The sequence below is a fragment of the Apodemus sylvaticus genome, chromosome 11 (genome assembly GCF_947179515.1).
Source record: "Apodemus sylvaticus chromosome 11, mApoSyl1.1, whole genome shotgun sequence".
Lineage (NCBI taxonomy): Eukaryota > Metazoa > Chordata > Mammalia > Rodentia > Muridae > Apodemus > Apodemus sylvaticus.
Window position 1 is genome coordinate 104,624,843 of NC_067482.1, and position 19,205 is coordinate 104,644,047.

Genomic DNA, 19,205 nt, shown 5'->3' on the forward strand with positions numbered 1-19,205 from the left:
GGTAAAATTCTAATCCGGGCAATTCAGGGTCATTGCCAGCATTTGTTGGACTTAAACTACACAATAGCTATTCCCCACATTCACAGTCAGTGCTTCTTCAAATAAGTGAGTAAACTAGAATGCCAGGCATAGATTGTTCTTATAGGTCTGCCTGGGGAAAGAAAGGTCTTATTAAGTGCTGAGGTCTCCAGACTGACACATGAGAGAGGACATGTGCTAAGCACATAAATGTGCATGCAAAGATATAGAGGCATGGAAAAAAAGTGGTACTATGCCAGGGAGTATATTCAGTTTATTCAGAGTATAAAAAGAAGATAGAGGTAAGTATATTGGTAAATTAAAGTTCATAAAACCAAGTAGAAAACAAAATTTTTATAAACCATAAGAAACAATTTTATTATAAATTGTTTATAACAAAACAGTTATAAAAAATTGTTTAAAGATTGAGAAGCTACTGAAATTTAGTCAGAATGAAGGCACATTGCACTTGTGATGAAGAAAGCACCACCTGGCTGTGATGTGAAGTAATGCTTCTTTCTTTCGTTTTTAATGTTTTATTTGAGTGTCCACACAGTCCCTATAGAGATCAGAGTTAAAGCAGTTGGAGTTGGCTTTCTTCTTCTATCATATGGGTTCTAAGGGTCAAGCTCAGATCATCAGAGTTGGTGACAGAGGAGGCACCATCAGCCACAGAGCAGTCTTTCCTAAAGTCAAACAGGCTGTATTCCTTCTGAAGAAAACTCTTGTACTTCTCAGTGTATGATGACACTTTTAGTTACAAAGTTAGTTAAGTGTCTGCAAATGTATAACAAGATGTACACTCATTATTCTAGCAGTGTTTGGATAGCTACCTGTCTCAAAAAAGGAAAAATAAAAAATTTTAAAAGATGAATATAATTTTAAATCAAACAATAAATCAAATTATACTTCATTTTGCAATGGTATTATTTTTATGCAGTTTAATTTCTGTCTCTATGCTAACCTAAAACTGACTTGCGTAAACATACTATGGGGGGGGAAGCTTGGAACTTCAATGCTTTTATTTGCTTTTGAGTTTATGACTCAAAATTACTACTATTCTAATTATTTTAGATTGACATTAGGAAACATAGACTCCTTTCCCTTTTAATATATGTCTCCAACACTTACAACTGAATGAATGGTAAATTATTCAAGGAGTTCTCAAAGAAAGAGTTCTCTCTTGTTTTTCTCGTTTTATTTTGTTTTGCTTTGCTTTGCTTATGTTTGTGTCTAAGTGTACGAGTGTGTGGATACACATGTCTGTGCAGGGGTGTGTGTGTGTGTGTGTGTGTGTGTGCAGTAGGAATGTGTGGAAGCCAGAGGTTGAAGTAAGGTGCCTTGCTTGATAATGCCGCGAAGTAGGGTCTCTTGTTGAATCTCGAGCCCTCAGGAAAGTCTAATAAACCAGGATGACTTATGAATCCTTTCTCAGCCCCTGAACCCTGGAATTACAGGTGGCTCCCACTGGGTGCGAGGGACAACTCTTCCCAAGCCCTTCCATAGACACAAACCTAGATCTTTAGGTAAGAACCAAAAGATCATAGGTTGTTCAGTATTCATTTACTGTTTCGTATATTTATTAAACATGTTACACAGAGAGAGAGAGCGCGCGGAGCGTATTACTTAAAGGGCTTTCTTTAAATCTATACAGTTTTCTTAAGAGTGTATTTATTTATTTATTTTTTATTTGTTTGTTTGTTTATGTGAGTACACTGTAGCTATCTTCAGACACACCAGAAGAGGGCATCGGATCCCATTACAGATGTTTGTGAGCCACCATGTGGTTGCTGGGTTTGAACTCAGGACCTCTGGAAGAGCAGTCAGTGTTCTTAACCGCTGAGCCATCTCTCTAGCTCCTCTTAAGAGTGTATTTAGTTTTCACTGATAAACGCAGGGGAGAAAGAGCTGACTGGAAACCGCATTCTGGTGGTTTGACCCTCTCGCAGCCTCGTAGAAAGCCCGCAAGGGTGGCTTTCCCGGTTTCCAGGCTCCACGGAAACGAAAGCGCGCCGGGCCCCGCCTACAGGCGGGCGGGCCAATGAGGCGCGTCCGGGCGGCCCACGCTCTGGGTGTCATGGCGGCCTGCAGGCAGTGCTGCCTGTGCGTGTGGCTCGGACCGCTGCGCTGCGGTCCCCTCGGTCCCCTCGGCCGGCCCGGGCGGAACCGGGCGCTCGGCTCTTTGCAGGTGCGAGCGCTGTGGAGCGGCACTGGGTCCAGAGCAGTGACTGTGGACCTGGGACACAGGTGAGGACCGCCGTGAGCTCGCGTGCGTTTCGCGGAGTCTGTGATCCCCGGGCAGCCTAAGCCGGTCCTACCCCTCCACTCCACAGCTAAGGTCGAGCAGACTTCCTTTCCTGGATTTAAAGTCTGTCTCCCTGCTCCGTCCCCTTCCCCAGGCTGGCCGCTCGCTGCCTTTTGCCTCCGGCTTCCTCGTAGCCCTGCCGGGAACTTCCCGAGTTCTGCCCCGTGCCCCGACGTCCTTTCTGTTTTCCAGATCTCCAGTACCTCTACCACCTCTAGGTACTGCGCTTTGGTCCGCGCCCCAGCTCCACTGACGGCCAGCCGAGGCCTGTGCGAGCCGGAGTTGACCCATTTTCTTCCTAACATGTTCCTTCTCCAGATGTCCCTTACCTTAAGTCTCTAGCGCTTTGATGATCACACTTCCCGCTTATGTGTGCTTTTTGTTTTCCTGGCGAGTGGGAGCCTTTCATTCTTTTTTTTCCTAGATTCTCCAATTATTTTTACTTAGCAAAGACTTGTACTGGTGTCAGTTTATATTATATTTTTCTTCTTAAACAGAAAATTAGAAATATCCTCTGGGAAACTGGCAAGATTTGCTGATGGCTGTGCTGTGGTACAGGTAGGTCACCAGTCTTTGCTTTAATCATGGGTGTCTTGGGAGCATCATAAGTCATCATTGTGGTATTGGGAACTACTTCAGACACTACTGAGGTATTTCTAGTGTCAGAAGCACACTAGGCCATCAAAGTCAGTGTTGCATATATTAAATGACCCTTAAGTTCTCTTCCAAACTGTGGGTTGTATTGTAGCCTATTAATGAAATCTGTTATGCTTTTCTAGAAAAAGTGTTCTCACTATTCTTTTCATTGTAATTCTTGGAAATTTTTCTTTATACTCTAAATTTCTTCTTAAGGAGTAAAAAATATGATTTAGTTCATTGTTGCAACTAAGCTGTTAGCCATTTCTTCATGTGAAAACATCAGTGAATATTCTAATACTGACCTTGGTCAGATAGGAAGGATCACAATTGGACTAGTTGTGGTCACATGAAATAAGAGATCTTTTGTTGAGCCAGGCTTGGTGGTGCAAGAATTTAAACCCAGTGCCCTGGACCTCTATTGGTAGAAGTAAGTAGATCTCTGTGAGTTGAAGGTCAACATAGTGAATTCCAGGCCAACCAGGGCTACATAATGAGACATTATTGAGAGAGAAAGACAGGCAGGCAGACAGGCAGAGAGAGAGATGTCTTCCATTGAGTTTATTTAGATTCATTCAATTACTGTTTGCACATTAATGTCTGATTTCAAAGACATTTACTGGTATTTTTGTATATCTTCAATCAAGTCAGGTGATACTGCAGTAATGGTCACAGCAGTCAGCAAAACAAAACCTTCACCTTCCCAATTCATGCCATTGGTGGTAAGTATTTGCTTATTTATATGAGCATCTAGAATAGTATATATGTAGAATTTTCACTACCCTGTTCAAGTGCTAAAGTTTAAATTAAACTATATGAGAAAGGAAGGCCCTTAGTGTTTGAGACTTCATGTCGATTAAGAGAATGAGGTGATTGCTAAGAGTACAGAACATCCAGCTTGATGAGGTCGGGGAGAGTCCAGGAGTGCTTTGGTGTTAAGAAAACAATTAATTCATTGTTTTTGTGGGTTTTCTTCCAGTTTAGGTCTGCAATTATATGTTAAGAATACATTAGGATATTTGTGTCTTTCTAATATGATAAACAGAAGGCACTTACGTCTCACAGAGTTGATACACAGAAAGCAGGGGAAGGGGCACTTTTTGACTTGGATAAGGTAAGCTACTGTAGAAGGTTGTGGACTAGGTAGTCATCTGTCTGTTAAATGAAGGACTTTTTTTAATTAGTGGGTTGAAGTATTCTTTATACTTTTCTTCCTGTGAGGGTTTTAAGAGAATACTAAAAGCAAATAAAATATTATCTCCTTACAGCCTAGAATATGTTGTTAGCAACCTTGGGACAATTAATACTTATATAATAGCAGTTCTTGGGGTATACTTTGTTACTTTAAAAAGGAATTGTGTTAACCTTAATGCTTCTTTGCTACTTCAGGTAGACTACAGACAGAAGGCTGCTGCAGCAGGCAGAATCCCCACAAACTACCTTAGAAGAGAGATTGGCTCTTCTGACAAAGAGATTCTGACAAGTCGAGTAATAGGTGAGCTCTTAGCAGAGGGGCTCTCTTTCTTCACTGTGCCGGTGCTCACCCCGCTTCTCTCTGTCCTACCTGCCACTGCGTGACGTTACCAGATATTATTTACCATCTGTTCCCTCACTCGTGACTGTGCTTCATGAGGGGGAAGAACTTGTTTTCTCACTGCCAAAGCCCAATACCAGAATAGCCTGGCAGTCAGTAAACACTGGCTAAATGAACCTAGAATGTGGGGATCCCATGCCCATGCCTGTTCTGTTGTTTATTCTTTGTGGTTTTTCATTTTTATGTTCAACTTAGTAACTCCTAAAGGCATTGTATTTATCAGCTGTTGAAGTGCATCTATCATCTTCTAAGTCTTTTTTGTGAAAGAAGAAGCCTATGTGGAAGAGGAGGGGATGGGGAGGACAGTGATGATGAAACTCAGAGCTATGTAGGACTAAGTTATATCACCAGCCAGTCTTTCAAATCTTTGACATCTACAAATAATGTGGAATCGTTTGTAGTTTATAGTTTTTCCTATCCAATAATTGCTAGTACATATATATTTACATGTATTCCTCAGTCACAGTAAACCAAAGAAATATGCTATTTTGTCCGCTGTTCTTAGTCTTAGTCTTCAATCTCTTCCTTGACGTTCTTTGAGGTAATGGTCTATATTAACGAAAGTATTGATCGATGCTTTTCTTAACTTTTAGGTAATGGTCTATATTAATGAATATTAATGAAAGTATTGATCGATGCTTTTCTTAACTCCTGGTCTTTTTGTTTGTGTCTATGACATAGTCAACAGTTATCTTATTATTTCAAAAGGTTTTGTTCTAAAGTGGCTCTGCCAGGGCCATTTAATAGCTTTGTCTTGTTTTGACAGATCGCTCAATTCGACCTCTCTTTCCAGCTGGCTATTTTTATGATACTCAGGTAAATGCTGCTTTGTTTGTTGCCAGATAGTATACTTTTTAAGTTATTTAAGTTTTATAATTCTTTCTAAAGAAAGCTTTATAAAGAATTCTGATTGTCTTATGCATTCTATTTTTAAGTCTTTTTAAAAAGCAGTGCTTTGAAAACCCATGTGATTGTTATCATTTTGAGCTGGCACCTGAATTATGAATTATGAATAGGACTGTTGGGAACACTCTAAGAAGTTTGAATGAGAATCTAAAAAGCCCTGCATTAAGAAATAAATGAGTATACATAAAAGATGGTTAATGTGATACTCGTGAGTAGTCAGATTCGGTGTCTTGGCTTTGTAGGTCAAGTTTATAATAGCCCACTAAGACAATTAACATTACTAACAGTTTTGATTTGGCAAACAAGACCTAAATCTCTATAGCTCAGGCTGGCTTTGAACTCTGTGCCTATCCTATGCTAGCCTTAAACACATGGCAGTCTGTCTGCCTTTGTCTTCCAAAGTACTGAGATCACAGAAGTGAGCTGTGATGACCAGCTTCTCACAACTAATTTTTATAACGTGTTTATTTCTAGGCCACCTAAACTTCTGTGGTGATCATATGCTTTATTTAGGCATACTTAGGTAACCATTTTACTTAACTGCACTAAGTAAGTATATCTTTGAGAGGATATCAGAGCCTCAAGGAAATTGTTTTTTAAGAATTTAGCACAAGTAGATCTTTGCAATATGAACTGATAATAATATAAATAAAGAGCTGACATTTACAGTATTCTTCCAGCATATCATGTTTCAGTTCTCACGTAAGCCCCTTAGGAAGATGCTATATTTTTTTCTTTCTTAAGGTGAAGAAACAAAGCCAGGGCTTGGTAGTAAAAGCCCTGGGTTCAACAGTGCCTGGTAGGCTCTCATACCATATACCCTTTTAAAAATTAAATAAATAAATAAATAAATAAATAAATAAATAAATAAATAAATAAAAAGGGGGAAACTCAAGTATTAAATACCTAGTGTCAAGGGTCAAGGATTTAGTTAATTATAGCCAACTCTAAAGGATTTGATATTGGATATTGAGCATATAGGTATTATATAGTTGCCAATTTAAATTATAATCTTGCAACATCAAGAGCTTTTTGTTGTTGTTGTCTGAATATCAAATTTGTTTCCTTTATTGTCAGGTTCTCTGTAATCTGCTAGCAGTAGATGGCATCAATGATCCTGATGTCCTAGCAGTTAATGGTGGTAAGTGTAACACCAACTGAAATGATCACTGATGATTTTTTAAAGCACTGAGATACTGTAATTTCAGTTTTGTATTTTCTCCCTTTAAAGCGTCTGCAGCCCTCTCCTTGTCGGACATCCCTTGGAACGGACCTGTCGGTAGGTTACAGTTTGAAAGTGGACCACTGTTCTTTCAGTCACAGTGAACGTGTCATTGGTGCTGATTTATTACTTCTAAGATTTCTTGCAGGTCTTTCAGGCATTTTTCATCCTTCCTTTGTCTTTTGTTACCAGTAACCCTGTTACGATGTTATTGATTTTATAGCTCTAGATTTTTTTCTCCATGTCTATCTTTTCATTCTTTACAGTGGGGAATTACCAGAGTGCATACCCTTTCAAATTAAAGCAGACATGCTTGTAACTTATAACTCTCGTATAGTCTACAGATGATTCTCTTTGTAGTTATAAAGTGCGCTCAGTGTTCGCAGTTAGGTTAAGCACTGAGGGAAAAGGCCGTCTGACCACTAGCAATACAAAGAATAAGGAGGCTCTTGCTTTTCTCATGGGTAAGGGAAAGAGACTGGTATTTATTTACAAATAATACTGTTATAATGACAGACAAGGAGCTTAGAAAAGGATACAGAAGGGCAGGTTGTCAGGCAGGGCTTCACCGCGTCGCCAGTGTGTAAGTGGAACATCAGTGCGAGGGGTGCAGGCATTTGCTTCAGACAGAATAGTTTGGATATAGAGGGGAGCATAAGCATAATCAAACAGGTGTGCAGGCGCTGCCAGGAGTGATTCAGAGCATCCCACGGAGCCACGAAGGACGGCGGCATAGGGTGTTTGTTGGACCTGACCTTAACCATGGGACAAGTAGAAACTTCATTCTTTTGTCAAAATGACAATGGTGTGAAGCCAGTATTAGAAAAATATCGTGGAGCTTGTGGGGTGCAGGACATGGAGAAATAAAGGGGGAACACGAAGGGGGGACCCACATCCTGCCAGAGCTCACCAGACATGGGAAACTGTTGCGTGACTCCCACGGACCGCCACTGGACAGCCATTAGGCCGTGTGATGTGTCGTCAGGGATGACAGGTTCTAGCTCTCGAGCATTGCAGGACGCAGCAGGATACCTGAGAAAGAGTGCCCCCCCCCGCACCCCCCCCCCCCCCCCCCCCCCCGCACTGCTAAGGTCAGCCCAGGGGCCAAAGGGAAGGGGGGAGTGAGTGCTGGCTGGTTCCTGCACCAGCAAGTCCTGTCTGGTCTGGTCTGGCGGCTGCTGGCTAGGCTTGGTGGGGCTCATGGCTGGAGATTAGACACGGCTCTTTAGGGGAAGGCCTGTTCCATTGCTCCAGCGCTGCAAGTCCAGATGAAAGGAGGCAGTCCGTTGGTTTAGTGTTTATTGTAGAGAAATAGAGAGAGGGAGAAAGTAGAAAGTAGAAGCCAGCCATGGCCACATGGAGAGAGAGGGAAGGGAATGGGGAGATGGAGCAAGGGAACAGAGCCGAGAAAGAAAGAGAGTAAGGGAGAAGGGAGGGGCAGACACCCCTTTTTATAGTGGGCCGGCCTACCTAGCTATTACCAGGTAACCTTGGGGAAGAACATACCTGGCTCTTGCCAGGTGACTGTGTGGGTGGAGTCCAGCCAGAATACTAGGGGTTTCAGGCGTGGCCCTACATGAATGATGGCCTCAGAATTTAGAGTTGAGGGTCTCGTGTCAGGAGCAAAGTGTCTGGGTACATGGCTCATAGTTTTGTCCTTTGTAGAATATATTCTACTGGGTCTCCAGAGTAAGCCTCACTCAACCAGGCCACAGACTGCCTTTCACATCCCTACAGATGCTGCAAGGTTTAAACAGCTGCCAACATTTTAATATGTTTTAGGGGCAGTACGGATAGGAATGATCAATGGAGAATGTGTCGTTAACCCAACAAGGAAAGAAATGTCTTCTAGCACCTTAAATTTAGTAGTTGCCGGAGCACCTAAAAGCCAAATTGGTAAATAATTTCAATATATTCATTCTGGATTTTACTTGCAAATTGTACTTTCTGCTTTTGTTATTTGTGTCTTTGTTTATCATTTAAAAAATACTGTATTGGTGAAAGGTTCTAAAACAAAAACCATCCTCTTATTTTCTCTAACTAGTTATGTTGGAAGCCTCTGCAGAAAACATTCTACAGCAGGACTTTTGCCATGCTATCAAAGTTGGGGTGAAGTATACACAGCAGATAATTCAGGGCATCCAGCAGTTGGTAAAAGAAATCGGTGTTGCCAAGAGGACACCCCAGAAGATATTTACTCCTTCTGCAGAGATTGTGCAATACACACATAAGTAAGAACACGTGTGCAGATGGGTGTGGTCACTGGGTTCCAGGCCCTCTAAGGCAGTGCACTTGGTATTCCTTCACATGCAGTCCCTTCCTGCTTTAAGTCATTATCATAAATATCTATCTGCTGCGTAAAAGAAGGAGAAGGCAGTTACAGCATAAACCCAGTCCAAGATAAAATTCTAAATCTTAAATGAAGAGACATTTGTTGTTTAAAAATCAGATCCTTTATCTCTCTGTGTCCATAGAAAAGAGAGTAAAACATAGTATTTGAATATCTAGGAAACGGTTCTATTTCTCATAGAGAAATGGGTTTGAACAACCCTACACCCAGTGCTTAGACAGTGCCTAGCAATGCTTAGAGGAAACGGAGGCACTGAGCAAATATGAGTGACTCTAAGATGGAATTAAATGAGCAATGAAAGGAAGGGGACAGAGAGCCGTGGGACTGATGTGCCAGGAAGGTGGAAGAAACCTGTTCTGTATAATATTAAGCACATTAGCACTGACATGCAACAACATTTGATCTTTGTGAAATGCTTATTATTTAATTTGTAGCTCACTGCTATCTAAAATGTTTCAGGTATAAAAACTTAATAGGCCAAATATTGTTTTCCTAACATGTATTTTATACTTAATAGAATTGCCATGGAGAAACTCTATGCAGTTTTTACAGATTATGAGCATGATAAAGTAGGTATATCTTAGGTTTTGTTTTAAGATTATTTTGCTGTAACTCATACAATTTTGTTTGTGCTATTCTATGTTGATGGGCAGATCAGAGAAAGGAGGGATGGTGTTGTGGGGATGGGATAAAGAACTTGGGGAGGAGGAACCGGGAAGGGAGGCAACTTTTGGAATATAAATAAATAAAATAATTTAATAAAGATTTAAAAAATAAAAATAAGTATCACTGTAAAAAACAAACAAATCTCTCTGGCCATGCCTGGAAATGTGGCTCAGTGGTAGATCAGTTGTCCGCATTCATGAAACTCTGTAGTAGATTAGCAGCACTGCAGTAAATAAATGAATCTTTAACAAAATGCTGAATAAAGCAATTCTCTTTTGAGAGTTCACACCCATATTCACATATATATCTTGCTTTCTTTCCAATGCCTATCTTCTTGTTAGCCCTAATCTCTTACCTCAACTGGACTTTTCTTTATAAAGTTAAACCTACTTGTTTGCTTATTGTTTTGTTAATACACATTTTAAGGAAATGTGTAAATACATATTTGAATTAATTAAATCAGGTTTTGATCTTTCAGGAATGTTACTGGGTTTTGTTCTTACAGTATGTTATCATGTAACATAGAAAACAAAAATGTGAATGTCATATTTATGCTCTAATGTCAATGCTGTCTTAGGTTTCCAGAGATGAAGCTGTTAATAAGATAAGATTAGATACAGAGGAACATCTAAAGGGTAAATTCTATTTTCATTTTTAAATATTTATATTTAAATATTTATATTTTCATGTTAAAAGAAAGGTATAGATTTGTTTTTTAAAAACACGTAGATTTGTTTTCAAATTTCAGTGGTAAAACTCAAAAACTCAGTTATTCTCCTAGTTCCTCAGTTTTACCTTAAATTTGTTATGTTAGATCATGGGTGCCTGTCACATTATCCTCTACAAGCATAGTTAACACTTTGCTTGAGTAGCCACCTAGGAAATAATGAATATAAAATGTTCCTCTCTCATTTGCATCAGTATCTTAAGGTGCTTGTCCTGTAGCATGTCATTTGAAAATTTAAAAATACTCTATAAAATTCTTGAGTCAAAAATGAAAAAACAGCCAGGCATTGAGGCCCACACACTTTTAATCCCAAAACCCAGGAGGCAGAGACAGAGGGTCTATTACTTCCATGTCAGCCTGGTCCACATTCCAGGATAGCCAGGGTTTTGTAGAGAGACCCTGTCTCAAAACTAAAAATATATATATAGCTCAGTGATATAGTGTTTTGCCCACTGTGCATGAGACCTGTATGCAGTCTTCAATATTAAAAACAAAAACCATTAACAAGAAACTCTTGAGTCTTATCATCCGTGAGATTATACTACCAATAATACCTGATTTATGGAGATTAAATGAACAAGTCATATAATCTGTCCCTGCTGCACAGTCATTCAGCATGATGCTATTTTTGTCATTAACACTGTCTGGAATCACAAGGGGTAGATTGTTATAGTAACTCCACACACTCACTTAATGTAGCAGTTTGAGTATGAGGAAAGCTTGACATACAGTTCTTGTCAATTTTTCCACCAACAGTAAAGTGCCCTCTTGTGAGAAGGTTTATCAGATTTTAAAATAAAAATTCTTTGGCTGCATTTAATGCCATTACCTGTAATTGTCTCAGCTTAGGGAGTTTTCTGTCCCTTTTACCAAGAGCTTGTTGAACAAGCTTGGACTCCTGAGTTTGATATATTTTTAAACAAACAAAAACAGCAAGCCAAATTCCTGTAACTGGTTTAAGAGCATGTGATATAGATGATTTGTGTAAGAACTAAATGTTTGACTGTCTCCATTGGTTTATCTGCACAATACTGATATAATTTGATGCTGTGAACATTGGAGAACTTCCAAAAAGATAAAGCCTTTGTTTTGATTTGCCTCTTTTCTGTAGAAAAATTTCCAGAAGTTGACCAGTTTGAAATAATGGAATCCTTCAATGTTGTAGCGAAGGAGGTTTTCAGAAGTATTATTTTGAATGAATACAAAAGGTAACTAAATCTTCCTGTGGTCGGAATGAAGCATCTGAAAGATGCCTTGACAGTAGCATCCTGCTCAAGGAAGGAACTGGCTTCAATTGAAGAGTAAGGATAACCATTTTAAAATGAGCACCTATTGCACATATATGGATTCGTGTGGCTGTGCCTATCTGTTGTGATACATAAATTACACACCTCCAGACATGGATTCAGTGGGACGTAGAGTACAAACCAAGTATTTATATTAATGTTTAAGATTCAAACAAGTTACTGTAGACAGCTGGTGTTTAGGAGTTAATGTTAGAGATAAAGAGATCTACTTTTTCTGATGGCTTTACTGCTTTATTGCAGGTGTGATGGACGAGATCTGACCTCACTTAGGAATGTGAGTTGTGAGGTAGATATGTTTAAAACACTTCACGGATCAGCATTGTTTCAGAGAGGACAAACACAGGTAGGAAGTGTTAGAGAGCTATGTGTTTAATCATTTCCACTATGCAGATACTGTGTGTGTGTGTGTGTGTGTGTGTGTGTGTGTGTCATCCATCCACGCCCATATTTGAAAGCAGGGAATCTCTTGTTGTTTGCAGCTATATTTGCCAGGAAAGCTGGCCTGTAAGTTTCTGGTGATTCTGTTGTGTCTGCCTCTATCTCTCCATAGGTACACCAGAAGTATGGATGCATACCACTGTGCCCGACTTTCTTTTTTATTTATTTATTTACTTGTTTGTTTGTTTGTTTGTTTGTTTGAGACAGGGTGCTACTGATGTGTTGTGTTGTGATGGTATCACTATATAACCCAAGCTGGTCTGGAACTCGTGAGCTGCTTGCCTTTGAGTTCCAAATGCCCAGAGTACCAGCATGCATCACTATGCAAAGCCTTAATGTGTTTATTAATATAAATTTAAATACTGTTAAGGCATAATTTAATGCAGTAAGGTATATATTTTAACATGTATGGAATTTTTGTTTGTAGTTTTTGTTGTTTGGTTTTTAGAGTCCCTCTATGTAGTTCAGGCTGGCCTGGAGCGCTCTGTAGCACAGGTTGGACTCATACTTATTCCCTCCTACCTCACTAGCTTAAGTGCACTGCTCAACCTGATGCCTAAGATTTGATGTGTTTAAATTTATACACCTGGAAAACATTTACCATAATTAAAAGAACATCATATTGGTACAGGACCATAGCTCAGTGCTAGGGACTTACCTGGCATGTATGTCAGAAGCCCTGGGTTCAATCCCCAGCACCGCAAAAAGAAAATTCTCAAATATAATAACCCTCTAGTCAGCTCCTAAAGTATCCTCATGCCTTTGTAGCTTCTTCTTCCTGATCTCTCTCCAGGAAACAGCTTTTGTTTCTATAAGTTCATTTCATTTTCCAGGACTGTTGGGTATTTTAATATTTGTTTTAATATTAAAATCACCAAGTTTAGTTACTTATTCTCCTTGTTTTAGTTTGTATTGTCCTTGTTCATCCATTCATGATCCTTGTTTTTTTCTACATTTTCTGCAAACCTGACACACTCTTTTCTTTATATAGATACCTATTCTGTGGTACTTACATTGGTCCAATATCCATTTGCTCATACACCTCTATATATACCCACTGTTTCTGTACAGTATAATGCTTTATGCCTCTTTTTCTTACATTAATCACTAATTAATTTTTCTAACCTAATAAATACAAAGTTGTATCTTGTTCCTTTAGCTTGTATTTCCCTGCTTCCTAGTGAGAATATCTTTATGTAATAACCAGTAAGTGGGATCACTGTATGAACCACAGCTAGGAAGGGCCGTACACCCTTAATTTCATGTAGGTCATTTCACCTAGAGTTGTGTGACTTGTGGTAGTTCAAGACAATTTTTGTCTTTCTGTCCAGATTTCTTGATCTGCATTTGTGTTTATTTTTCTATTTTTAACATTGCTTACATTACTATACCTGCTATTTTACAATAATTTCTTAGAAATTTTAGATATGAATCCCTTTCCATAACAAACTGCAGCTTATACACATGACTGCATCTTTGTCTGCCTTTGAGCTTTCTTATATTAGCCTCTGAAATTTTGAGTTCTGATGGCTAGTCCATCTCCCAGTTACTTTTTATTGAGCATCGCTCGTTATTACCAGAGTCAGAAAGGTAGGTACTTAGTATTTTCCTTCTGTTCACTTGCTAGTATTAACTGCTACATTTGGACAATTTATATATCTTGGAACATATTCCTATATATGATATGTAGTGAAACTAATTCACTAATCATTTTTCCCACTAATTTTTGATAACAATTTATATTTATAGTTTATAAATACATCTTTAAACTATACTCTCTTCATTGTTTCGTGGATTTTTTAGTGGGTCAGTATCACTTTCATTATTAAGCCTTCAGTGTGTACCTTAAGGTCTATGAAGTACATCTTTTTCTGACTGCTGGATAATTTATATTTCTGTCTTTTCCTGACTTGTATCATTGTTCAGTGTCCTCAGTTATGAGTCTATAGCTATAAGAAATCTTTGACTGTTAGTCTAGCCCTCAGTTAAAGATCATTCTCTTCCATTCCTTGCCTTCTCTCTTGAGAATGTTGCCTAGTTGCTGCTGATGCTAAACCTTGTGAATGATGCATTGTTGAATGTCTAGGCTGTGTTTTAAATCTAAAAAGATTAATTTTGTTTTATGAAATGAATTCCTTTCCCTCTCTCCCCCTCAGCACCACTAGTGAAATGTTGTGAAGCCTCTTGGATTGTTGAGATGTACAGTCAGCTTTAGTATTTCAGAGTGAATGTATATTTACTGTAATAACTGTGTAATGTGTTTTTATATATTACACTTGTTCTGTTTTAAAGAAGAGTTATGTAAGTTTACCAGGTATTTTCAGTCGGGCTGGAAGTACACCTCTTATTGTGAAGCACATGCTTAGTTAGTACTCAAGGCCCTTGGTTTAATCCCCAACACAAACCCCAAAACCAAACAGTGGGAAAAGTCTACCATTACCAAATGAACAGACCAGCAAACGACATATGCATGTATAATGTATGTATACATACATTTCCTTTTGGTTTTTAATCTTTATTGTTAGTATCTTAAAGCTTAAAGAATATGTTTTTCTTTTTTTTTTTTTTTAAGGTACTCTGTACTGTTACATTTGACTCATTAGAATCCAGTATTAAGTCAGATCGAATTATAACAGCTATGAAGTAAGTTGTGTTTTGTTATGCTTTGTGTCCTTTCTCTAGATAGTTTTTTGTGTACTCTGCTGCTTTATTCTGGTGTCATCATAGCAAACGCTTAAAGCACACTGCTATTCTGTTTGCTTGTTCTTTTGAGATAAGGCCTCACTAGGCTAGCCTCTGGTTTACAGAGTGCTGGAATTATAGATGTGAACCATCATAACTGACTTCATTATTATTTTTATAGCCTAATATAGCACACATCATTTTTCTATTTACATACTTTGGATTGCAGAGAATGCTTTTCTGTTGGTAAACCATATTTTCTTCTAAATTGTTGGTTTTGAGAACACATTTAGAAGAAATGTGTTCTATATAGTGTTCTACATTTAGCTTATGTTCCTAGAAACATTCCTCAGGTCTAACTTCTAAGGTAATCTTGAATAAGTTTTGTATTACAAAAGAGAGAACAAATATGAGTGAAGTCCAGGTGCTAAAAATAAGCCAGAGACTATTAATGAAACACTTGTGTCTAGTCTCAAATGATATTGTAATTTTGTGCTCAGAAATATTTGGTTTTCTTCCTCTTCCTAAAAAGTCAGTAGTAAAACTCTGTTCATCCGTTTATAATAACGTTTTCTCTAGCATCATGATCCTAAAACTAATAGACTTACTGCCTAACTGATGATAGTAACTCCTGATGTTTTCAGAATTGTTGCCTCCCCCCCTCACCCCATTTTTTTATTTACATAATAAATTAACAGTTCAGGGACTGGGGATGTATGTCGCTCAGTTGGTAGTGTTGTCTAACATATAAATCCTGGATTCAGTCTCCATCACCACCTAACTTGGTCTTGGTGGTGTACACCCGCAGTTACAGCTCTGAGAAGCAGAAGCAGGAAGATCAGTAGCCTAAGCTATCCTTGACTACATAGCGAATTGGAGGGCAGCCCAGATACAGAAGACCCTGTCTCTAAAAAGCAACAACAAAAGACCTTTTTGGCGGGGAAGGAAAATTGTTTTCCTCAGTCAGTCTAGAATTCAATTGTTAAGTCCCAGCTGCTGGAAGACATCTCTCAGTTTCTCACAGGGCGGAAGCAGGAGCATTACCTAAGTGAGGAGTTTGAAAGCAACCTGGACAGCATATAAAGAGACTATCTATAAATAAATGAATAAATAAATAATCCCATTCACCCTCTGTTCAAGTTTTGTGTTTCCAACCAACTTATTAATACTCAACTATTTCTCTAAAATCATAATAAATCATTTTTAGTTTTTTATAGAAGTAAGTTTATGCCCCTATAATGGTTTTAATATTCCTTTTTCTTGTAGTGGCGTAAAAGATAAAAATTTCATGCTGCACTATGAGGTAAGATAAAGCTTCTCCCCAATGTTTTTATTGTGAAAGTGTTGTAGGACAGCAAAATTAGAAGAGCTTGCTAGTGGGTCTCTCCATGCCCCCCTGCCCTCCAGTAACGTTTTATTATGCAACAAAGGTCTACCAGCCCAGGCTCCACATCCAACACCTCCTAGCTTCCACGTCCATCAGCCACACATTTATGTAGACAGAATTACAGTCAAAACGCTTATACAAATAAAATAAAAATAAATCTTTAAGTGAAATAAGTTTTCATAACCTTTCGTACCCTCTAATCTACTCACACAATATAAATAGCTAATTTTACTCTTATATATACTTTGGATTTTTTTTCAATCACCTACCAAATAAATGCAAAGATAGATAGATTATAGACAGATGGGTAGACTGATGGATATACTTCTTAGAATCAAAGTAGGCTTCTATTATACTGTAATTTGTTTTACTGTTTTGCTAATGTATCTGAGGCCTTTCCGTGTCACTAACGTGTGTATGTGTTTGTTTTCAAGTTCCCTCCTTATGCAACCAATGAAACTGGCAAAGTTACTGGTGTAAATCGAAGAGAACTTGGACATGGTGAGTACACTTCTAAGATTGTGTTATAGTCTTGGAGACTCAGTGCTTTTTGCTTACTGTTTCCTACTCTGATTCAGGTGCTCTTGCCGAGAAAGCTTTGTGTCCTGTTATTCCCAAAGACTTTCCTTTTACCATAAGAGTTACATCTGAAGTCCTCGAATCAAATGGTATGATACTGCAAAATTTCTTTCCTAATAGAAAAGACTAGATTCCCTGATGTAGTCTTAACTTTTCTAAGGTTATGTTATGTCATGTTTACTACCACAGAGTCTCAAGCCTGCTGTAAGAAAAAAATGTTCAGTTGATCTGTTCTTAGCTACTAAGTTATTTTGAAAGCACTCTAAAGCAAGCATTTCTCTATTTGCATGTATTATAATACATCTAATTTTGGTTACTATTTATTATTTGCAAACAAGCAACAAAGCAAGTTAAGATCGGAGAGAGTAGCAGCCAGAACACATGGATCCATCAAACAGTCCTCAAATCAGAAATGAATAAGTTGACACCAAGAGAGAGAGCTAATAGGTCAATATTAAATAAAATAAATTAGTTCATGAGTCAAGACTAGGTTTTATCACTGAGGCAGAATGGGCACAGAGTTCTTCCGTGTCTAGCATTCATATCAGGTGAAAACTGAAGACTTCTGTTCTCCACTAAATAGGATTGAACTTCTGGCCCAATGAGAACTAGGGCTCCGGTACATACACCTTCTGATTCAGGCAACAGAACTATTGCTGGGCCTTCTGAGGGTTTCATGGGTCAGAATTTCTGCCGCAAACTGCACAAGAGAATTCTTGGTAATAATGGGAATCCTGTACATTTCTGGAGAAAATAAACTTACTTCAGAGAAAACAAACTTATTTCAATTAATTTAAGTAACTACTTGTTGACTAGTGGTTACCATATTGTTCTCTGTAGCCTTGTCCTTTGTAACTTAAGAGAGATTGACTTAATGCTTTTATATATTTATTTGTTTATATATTGGTGAGTGCTGGGGTTGTAATTAACAGAAACTTATGTGTACAGACACACAGAAGGCAGAGGAGAGAATCTGATGTCTGCTCTATCAGTCTCTGCCTTGTTCCTGTGATACAGGGTTTCTCACTGAACCTAGAGCTGGGCTGACAGCCAGCAAGTCACAGTGATCCTCCTGCCTCTACACCTGTGATGCTCGGGGAACCGTGTACATTTGGCCACACACCCAGCGTTTTTATTCTTTTTTAAATGGATTCTAACAATTCATACTCAAGTTCTCATACACACAGCATGCACTCTCCCAGCCTCTCAAGTGAGTTTACAAAGAAGGAAGAAAAGACTGTTGTCTGTGTTCAAGTATAACATTTATAAGGAAATAAGCAACACTATCATTAAGAAATTAATATACTACAATATAAGTGGGGTTTTTTTTCCTTCCCAATAGGATCATCTTCCATGGCATCTGCATGTGGTGGAAGTCTGGCATTAATGGATGCAGGTAAAGAATCATGTCTCAAAACTCTTAGCATGTTACATATATGCTTCATTAGTACAGAGTATATGATTTGTTTAGATTGGATTTAATAAAAGTCAAAATTGTAGGCCAGATACAGTATAATTACATCAGAAAGATATTAGCTATAAGTTCTTATTTTTAGCTAAAAGACACTGGAAATTTATAATACACTGAAAAGTATAAATACTTGCCTTGGTGACTCAATACATTTTCTCACCTTCCAAAAGTAGAGACTTCCATAATTGATTCTAATCAAAAAAAGCAGTTTCAATTAGTAAACAAAAGCATTAGCATCCATGAGAGAGAGGAACAAGGTAGTGTTGGAGTCAGTTTATAGTAGCCACCATATTGGAGAGAATAGCACTCTAAAAGGATGCGTAGAATCATATAGGACAGTATACTGAAAGTAGTCTGATGCAACCCCAAGTCTGTGACAGGAAAAGAGAAAGAATTCACATTTTAGGCATTCAAGAACCGTTTCTGGTAGTTACAGTGCTACTTAGAGAGAGAGACAGAGAGAGACAGAGAGAAACAGAGACAGACAGACAGACAGACAGACAGACCACTCAAAGGTACTACACAGGACACACAATGATTTCTCTGTTAAGCTTGAACATTTACAACATTTCTAGATATGAAATGTAGAAAGCAGGATAATCCAAAGAAGAAGTGAAACAGTCGTGTGAGTATATTTTAATGTTACTTAGAAACAATAAAACTTAAAACAGGCCAAAGCAAAAACTGCTAAGGATCTTTTCCCAGTTCTCTTCAGCAGAGGTACATATATCAAAGTTTCTATTGTTTGCCTTCATTTATTTTACAAATCTTCACTATGTAATACCTATAAATCAAATACTGATCTAAGTCCTTGGGACAGACATAGTGATAAGCTAAAAAGTCATTTGTCTTCATTGGAGTTGCATTTCCCAGCCAAGTTTCATATTAAAAAAAAAAAAAAAAAAAGAAGCCAAGAA

At 38.3% G+C, this 19,205-nt stretch overlaps 1 protein-coding gene across 1 annotated transcript in view; it reads left to right on the top strand.

Moving 5' to 3' along the window:
- Positions 1-2,064: 2,064 nt before the first annotated feature.
- The window catches only part of Pnpt1 (polyribonucleotide nucleotidyltransferase 1), a 29,722-nt gene continuing 12,581 nt past the window's right edge, over positions 2,065-19,205 (top strand). The window contains exons 1-18 of the mRNA XM_052198731.1: positions 2,065-2,265; positions 2,821-2,881; positions 3,607-3,681; positions 4,349-4,454; positions 5,320-5,369; positions 6,537-6,600; positions 6,691-6,738; positions 8,464-8,577; positions 8,726-8,912; positions 9,549-9,600; positions 10,275-10,332; positions 11,536-11,632; positions 11,972-12,074; positions 14,742-14,812; positions 16,118-16,154; positions 16,673-16,739; positions 16,817-16,906; positions 18,160-18,213. Of these exons, the coding sequence (XP_052054691.1) occupies positions 2,096-2,265; positions 2,821-2,881; positions 3,607-3,681; positions 4,349-4,454; positions 5,320-5,369; positions 6,537-6,600; positions 6,691-6,738; positions 8,464-8,577; positions 8,726-8,912; positions 9,549-9,600; positions 10,275-10,332; positions 11,536-11,632; positions 11,972-12,074; positions 14,742-14,812; positions 16,118-16,154; positions 16,673-16,739; positions 16,817-16,906; positions 18,160-18,213 (1,504 nt within the window). The 5' untranslated portion in view covers positions 2,065-2,095. The remainder of the gene's footprint in view (positions 2,266-2,820; positions 2,882-3,606; positions 3,682-4,348; positions 4,455-5,319; positions 5,370-6,536; positions 6,601-6,690; positions 6,739-8,463; positions 8,578-8,725; positions 8,913-9,548; positions 9,601-10,274; positions 10,333-11,535; positions 11,633-11,971; positions 12,075-14,741; positions 14,813-16,117; positions 16,155-16,672; positions 16,740-16,816; positions 16,907-18,159; positions 18,214-19,205) is intronic.